This window comes from Phycodurus eques, chromosome 12 (assembly GCF_024500275.1).
Source record: "Phycodurus eques isolate BA_2022a chromosome 12, UOR_Pequ_1.1, whole genome shotgun sequence".
NCBI classification, from domain to species: Eukaryota; Metazoa; Chordata; class Actinopteri; order Syngnathiformes; family Syngnathidae; genus Phycodurus; species Phycodurus eques.
In genome coordinates, this window is record NC_084536.1 from 19533784 (window position 1) to 19541645 (window position 7862).

Sequence of the window (7862 nt, forward strand, 5' to 3'; positions counted from 1 at the left end):
CAATAGCTGACTGGCGCGTGCCGGAAGAAAACAGGATAGGCCCCGCCTATGTTTAATGTACACTTAATGCCATTTGTTATTTGTGAGGGGTCCTCTCAACATTATGCCTTCTTATTGGCTAAATATGTCCTCGTCTGCCAATTGGAATTTGAGAAAAAACGTTTTGTTCCGGTTTGGGGTTTCTTTCCGGAGTCGCTGCTCAAATTTAGCCAGGGAGCATGTTAGCAAATTTAGCTGGTGACAAACCTAAAACTTATTGATTTCCGTGTTTAATTCCAAGGATGTTGTGTTTTCTCTGAATAGCTGAAAAGTGAGGAAGGTGGCAGAGGAAAGATTTAGTGTCCCTTCAGAGTTTAGAGGCGAAGCAGGTAAGTTGAACTCATGAGAAAGAACTAAATCAAGCAGTGTTTTACCCTATTATCATAGCTGCTATCATTTAACACCGTTTAATTTCCCTCACCGTCTGGGTGGCTACTGACTAAAACACATGCAGTGTTACTTGGTTTTGTATAAAAAAAAAAAAAGGAAAATGAAAACAAGTTTCGAACCTTAGAATCAATACGAAGCTAATACTGCAATGGACAGTAGAATTATACTGTACTGGAAATCGTGTGGGTGATTGCTCCTGACGGATAAAAGTTGTGATAAGGATATCTTGTAACGTGAATGAGTTTTGTCTTTATTTTTATTTTTAAATATTGACATATAACAAATGTTTCTTTTTAATTATTGACATATAACTACTAGTTCACATTAGGTAGATCACATCTTTTCCTAATCATTTTAGTTATTTAATCTTTTTATTTTTGATTCTGATTTTTTTAAATCCAGGTAAGGTTGTTGAGAACAGATTCTCCTTTGCAATGCTGACCTGGCTTGCAGACAGACTAGTCAAATCGAGTAAAAGCAAATAGTAAATACAATAAAAACAAATAAATACTTACTTATTATATAAATACTTATTTATACAACAAACAACAAACTGCACAATGTGATAAAGTAGAGTTACATATTTACAAAAATACATTACATCATAGCATATGATGAATAAAAGGGTAAATATGGCTAAAAACAGTTGCAGAAGTCATGTGCAGTATCCCTCACTAACTTTTTAAACAATGGTATTGGGATGAATGAGGTGAGTTTCATTATTTGTTGAAGAGTGTTCCAGTCGTTTGGAGCAGAAAATTGAAAAGATCGACCAAAAGTAGTGTGGACTTTGGGAACGAAGAGGTTAATAAAACTGCTACAACGGCGAGTGCGGGTAGTGGTATGCATGGTGAGCAGAGAGTGAATATCGGGTGGGTCTTGCCAATGAGTGTTTCATAGATAAACATAGACCAGTGAATTTCTCTGTGCGAGTGAAGAGTACAGTTCACCGTGGTGAGTGTTAAAGGAAGCACCGGTCACAAAGCGAATGGCAGCATGGTATATAGTATATCTAACTTGTCGGTTGTTTCCGAAGCTGATCTATGAGGTACATCTCCGTAATGTAGGACCGCTTCCCTCCACAGCACAAGATGATAGAACCAGAACTCTTGACCGAGGTACCCGCTGCACTAAAGCGTCTTGCCAAGATGGTGGTGAGGGGTTTCTACGGGGTGGAGCATGCCTTGGCCCTGGATGTGCTCATTCGCAACCCGTGCGTCCGCGAGGAGGACATGCTGGAGCTGCTCAAGTTTGACCGGAAACAACTGCGCTCCGTACTCAACACGCTGAAAGCTGACAAGTTTGTCAAGTGTCGTATGAGAGTGGAGACGGCCCCTGACGGCAAGACGACTCGACATAACTACTATTTTATCAATTACAGGTGAACCATAGTTCATCGTGCCTTTCTTTTTAATATGAATTATCCATGCTGACTCTTTTGCCTTGGTTGTTTTTCACTTGATATTATGAGCTTGGTGACACCAACACCAAGAAGGGTAAAGCACGGGTAAACTTTATTACTCAGGTAAAGTGGTGCCTTAAGAGAAGAGTTGAATTCGTTCCGTGACTACTCGTATCACAAATCATCCTTCCCAGTTGAAAGGCATTGACATGTTCCAGCCTCCTCCAAAAAATAAAAACATTTGTAATGTGTTTTTTCAATAAAGAAAATGGCACTCGCTATAATATTGTAAAATACAGTATTGGCACCCATGGCAACAGGAAAACTTTAGTCTGAGTTCATGTCAGACAGTCAAGAAAAAAAGCATAATGCGTCTCTTTATAAATACTAATAATAGCATAATTTGCTGAAAAATGTCTCCCCAGCGGTGCCAATATTTTTTACACCATGTAAAAACTGTTGCAGTAGTTGTATAGTTGAGTGAGTGAATTAAGTTTTTCATACACAAGTAGAACAATTTTGAACATTTTGGTAAGCACAGCCATGAGATGTTTCTTGTAGTTCGTCACGCAGCTGAGGAGAGGTTTAGGCCCACTCCTCTTTTCACAAACTCTAAATCCTTCGTTTATTTTCTGCCACTTGGAAACTCAAACATTTAGCTCATGCCATAGGTTTTCTATTGGGTTGCCTGGTGGAGGCTGACTAGTGCTCTATGACCTTTATGGCCTCTATATGCATTTTCTTAAGCCACTACTTTGTTGCATTGGCAGTATTTTATCCTCAGAAGACCCATGATCTGAGGTTTTACTGTACCCTCATATGCGGTGAAGTCACCCTGTACCTTTGCAAAAAAACTATTCTTAAATGTGGGCATAGCGTTGTTTGGGTCACGCTCATGTTTTTTTCCATCGTCCAAACACACCTGATAAGTTGATGCCAATGAACTGAACTTGATTTCTACTGCATTAGAAAGCCATTTTGCCTTTACTGTATGTTAATAACGCTCCAATCTGAAACGACAGGGTCCTGGTAAACGTGGTCAAGTACAAACTGGATCACATGAGACGTCGTATAGAGACTGATGAACGTGACTCCACCAACCGTGCCTCGTTCCGGTGTCCCTGCTGCTTCTCCACCTTCACTGATCTAGAAGCCAATCAGCTGTTTGACCCCATGACAGGTAAACTATCATTGTTACCTCCTCCAGGTAGGTAACCTTTTTGGACATCTTCGTTTTGACTGTGCACAGTATGTTTGTTATGCAAGAACTACACAGCCATTTTCCTCAAAACCTTTTGAAGGCTGTTGGCCATGAGTGAAGAATTATGTATTTTTATTGTTGTGGGAATTCAAATGGTGTTGCGCATTACTGCCTGCAACAAGACTGTAATAAGATAACACTAACTGGGTATGATATGACTCCTCATATGTGTAATTAAATTTCCTCTCCACCAGTGGCTATGGTGTGTATGTATTTAAACATTTTTGCCTTTGGCAAGCCGTATATAGTAAAGTCATCAAAATGTGTGACTTTGTATCCTGATTTGGTTATCAAGGTACAGTACATTTTCTAAGTTGGGCATTGATCCAACTTTTGTATTAATTATACAGCTGTTATACCGCTTTGACTGGGTAATCAAATACAACCTGATATTGCAAAATACCACAATGTCAATCAGCTCAGCATGCCCAAAGAAATCTGCATAAATCACATGCACTGCTGAAGAAATTAATATGACAATTTAGGCTTTTGTAGAGGGTACATAGGTTTTGTACTACAGTTTTCATCTTTGTCAAACTGTTTTTACTCCTGATACAAAAGCAGCAAAAGTAGAATTTTTTTTATTGTGCCTGGACATCTGTGACAGTGTGACAGCTGTCTGTCTTCAGTTGCAGCGACTCACTCATCTGTGGTGTCTCTACAGCTCTGACTTTGAACACCGACAACAATAATACATCGATAATGTTGTCAAAATTGTCCATGTATTTAGGCTACAGTATAAAATTGTAGACCATGTACATTCTTTGATGTAAAGTATGACAGCCTTTTACTCTTATAAGTCGATGTATTGCTTCTTTAAATGGTATAATTATTGCATCAGATTTATGGTTAATGTCTACTCCGTCTGTGTGCAGCATTCATGCAGCTTCCATGTAAGCGACCTCAGGTAAACGGTTGCTATAGATTGCGGTGGGGAGGGCTTTTGCGGGTGTTTTTTACACAAACCACAACGCACAAAGCAGACACAAGGCGTGTGCTGTTCCTGGAACAGTTCCCATTATTGACAGTGAAATCAGCACGGGAAGCAGATGGCCTCTTACAGGAAGCAGAGGATGTGTATACAAGGTCCAAAACCCCTCAGCCGCACAGTGCAGCATTCATAGCATCTCCCCTTGAGGAAAAGAGACGCACAGTGGAATAACCTACAGCGCTTATGGGGCACTAACTAAGTGTCATTAAAGCGGAACGCTATCAAAATGTGTTTCAAGCTTGTCATTTGTCCAAACTAACAGTACATTTGCTTTAATTCAAAAAAAGAAAATTCAGAATAGAAGGTAATTTCAAGGTTGCAAATGATACACAGTAATTAAGAATACAGTTACCCTTACATACCTATAAGATCGAACCAGATACAAAAAACTGTTGGTTCATATGGTGCGATTGTCGGTTGAATATTCACCTTTGACTTGTGATTAATCTTTATCCGTAAATGTGTTTGCATGTTTCTATGACTGGTTGTTTGTTTATATGTGCCCTGTTATTGGCTGGCGACCAGTTCAGGGTGTACCCCGCCTCTCGCCCGAAGTTAGCTGGGATAGGCTCCAGCGCGCCCGCGACCCTTGTGTGGATAAAGCGGTACAGAAAATGGATGGATGGATGTTTCTATGACCAATTCATGCTTTTATCTTTTTACGACTTCAAGTATTGATTTCAGTGCAGTTTTGCCTGTGCTTCATAGCAGTGCAACACAGTGTAACCCGCCAGTGAATTTAACACGAGGACAGCGACAAAGGGCAACAACGAAGGAAATCCAGCAGTTCATCTTGGCGTGTGGTTAGGTTAATTACACAAAGATGCACTTTGAGAAAAGGCATAGTTTGTGTTCATTCCATTCCAATCAGAATACTGCACTTTGTCTAGTTCTACCCTTTAAGTACCCTTACACAGGTACTGTATTGGTAAGCATCAGTACTGTAGTCAAATATAGTATGGTAAGGATGAGAAGCAACTTTCCACAACAGAAATTTTATGTGTGAACCAAATTGTACCGCTAAAACAGGGTTTTAGTGTCTGTTAGTAGTCAACAGAGACTCTTTATCTGGATGGGCCTTTTCACACAGGTACATTCCGTTGCACATTCTGTCAGACGGAGGTAGAAGAGGATGAATCTGTGTGTCCTGATGCCAGGACACTGGTGGCACGATTTAACGAGCAGATTGAGCCCATCTATGTGCTACTACGTGAGACAGAGGATGTGAACTTGTCTCATGATCTGCTGGAGCCCGAGCCCACAGAAATCCCCGCCCTCAAGCAGAGGTCAGTCTCTGCCACCGCTGTCATGATGTGGACCCTTCAGTCCTGGAGATTTGAATTTACATACATTTTAGAAGTAGAAAGACAATAACGTGGATTTTTCCTGTAGCCGGGAACGTAACGCGGCGGCAGCAGGAAATGCTGCGGGTGGCGCACACCGGGAAACCTGGTCCAACAAAGGCTCATCCTACGCTGACCTTTACACCCAGAATGTTGTCATCAATATGGAGGAGCAGGACGACCGACAGAAGCAAGCAAGTGAGGGTACAGCATCTAAGGAGAGGCCCGTGTGGTTGACCCAGAGCACAGTGCAGGGTGCTTACAGCGAGACTGACATGCTGAAGAACCGTAAGTGTGCTTTTTCTATTTCTCACTCATTGTATAATAGCGTTTATTTTTTATTTTTCTTTGGACCTTGTGTGGTGGCTCAAGAATTGACGTGCGGTGATGTACAGTGTTCCCCACATATTTCCAATTTGCTTTCCACAGATTCATATTAGTGGGGTTTTCACCCTTTTGCTTTTTTTTTGTGTCAAAGCCCTGTCCACTTTAAAAGTATTGCTTTGGCGCCATCTTGTGGTATCTTGTGAACTATGTTGAAGTGAGGAGTTGAGCTTCATTTAGAGAGGCTGTCTTCCGGTCTAATGCAAAACTAGTGCTTTGTTGGCATCTATGGACAGATGTGAACCTTTTGTGGGGTTTTAATTATAGATTTTTGCTATTTACGGCTGGGCTTGGTCCCTAACACTCTTCAAGTCTTAAACATTATTCTATTGCTCATCTCTAATGATTGAATGTAGAACAAACTGAATCCGCTCTACCCCTTTGACTCTTCCACAGTGACCTTAAAGTCCTGGTTTCTTCTTTTTGTTGCCATGGCAGCCTATCTCCGGTCAAAGCAGGTTATCTCTTTCTGTCAGTACCCTTCACAGAGCTAGCTTATGCTGCCTTTGTTCAAAAGCTGAGGACACGTAGCAGTCAGGCATGGCCAGATGTCTTTACAAACATAATTGCTTGATTCGAAATTATCATAGACTTAGTTGATTTCCGACGAAGCAAGCTCTTCTCATTAATATATCCATTCTTGTAGAAATGCATATATATTGGTCTTCCGTTGAAGAACCTGTAACAATAGTAATTTAAGTGAATATCTTAGTTGCACGTTACTTTAAGAGTTATTAGATATCGTTATCCTTTAAAGTGTTTTTGTTTCCCAGGGGGAGACACTGCAACCAGGATCCAGGATGGAGCAAGTCATCCCGGAACTGGCCAGGCTGATGAAAACGAGGAGGTGATGCGAGCCCTGCTCATCCATGAGAAGCGAGCTGTGCCAGGACCCGGTGGAGGCGGAGCCAACGCTGCCGCCAGGGGGCTGGTGTCTGCCTCGGCCAATGCCAGCGACTCGGAGAGCGACACCAGTGAATCCGACGAAGAGGTGCCGTCTGCTCCTCCCCCTCATGTAGCTGCTGCTGGTCCTCGGCGGGTTGCAGAGGAGGAAGAGGAGGATGACGACGATTTTGAGGAGGTGGGAGATGAGCCGACGGTGACGGTGGGAGGCCGGCCGTTCTCTTATGGGGAAGTGAGCCAGAGGCCAGAGCTGGTAGAGCAGATGTCTGCACAGGAGAAGGAAGCCTACATTGAAATGGGGCAAAAACTCTTCCAAGACATGTACTTTTGAATACACACACTTAAGCATATTTTTTACATTTCCCTTTACCCTGCTGCCACTTTTTACTCGTCGCCTGGACGCACTTGTGGAGACACTTCTCAAGATGCTGCTTACCAAGTAATTCAAGCACACTTGCTTTGTCAGTGTTGCCTCAGAGGTCACTCTGTGTATAGTATTCATTCCCAAGTATGTTCTACATCTTGCAAGCTAGCTATCTGCATTTTGTGCCAATGTGTTTTTCTTTACCTTTTAGGTTAAACAGCTGTTGAGAACCAGTGGTCTTTTTTTTTCAGGAAAAAGAAAGATTTTTAATTAAGACAGCTGTTTACCTGAAGACAAAATCTGTCTCAACTTTATTGTCATCTCTACATGGTGGGGCTGTGAAGAGTGAATCCTTTATAGTATATATAGTATGTAGTGCACCTAAAGGCTCAAGTGATTGCTCAATAAAAAGAGCAATGTGTTGCGACATTTCAGTCTGAAATGGTAATAAATGTTTTTGCCCCTGCCACCAACGTGTAGTTTTTCCATCTTTTAAACTAAGTACAGACATTTATTTTGAATTGTACAAGACTCGCATTGAGCCAACCAAGTCCGTACCCATCTCGGTATGCTTTCATTTTGACTGCTTTAATTTTGTCAGTCCCAGCATGTTTAAATGTCAATATAATCGGACTAAAAAGCTGTGGGCAAACACCATTTTAAAACAGCAGTGTGCAAAGGACAAATGCTTATGCTGCCCTTTCCTCTGGAATAGACCAGTATGTTAAAAAAAAAGGGCCCTGCTGGGCTACAGTGCCACAGCCTGCATGAATGGCGGGTATTTT

At 41.7% G+C, this 7862-nt stretch overlaps 1 protein-coding gene across 1 annotated transcript; it reads left to right on the forward strand.

Moving 5' to 3' along the window:
• The first annotated feature begins 58 nt into the window (after positions 1-58).
• On the forward strand, positions 59-7539 carry gtf2e1 (general transcription factor IIE, polypeptide 1, alpha). The gene is made up of 6 exons (XM_061691720.1): positions 59-368; positions 1515-1810; positions 2854-3011; positions 5174-5369; positions 5476-5714; positions 6584-7539. The coding sequence occupies exons 2-6, from the start codon at positions 1521-1523 to the stop codon at positions 7042-7044; spliced, it is 1344 nt and encodes a 447-aa protein (XP_061547704.1). The 5' UTR covers positions 59-368; positions 1515-1520; the 3' UTR covers positions 7045-7539.
• Positions 7540-7862: the final 323 nt, after the last annotated feature.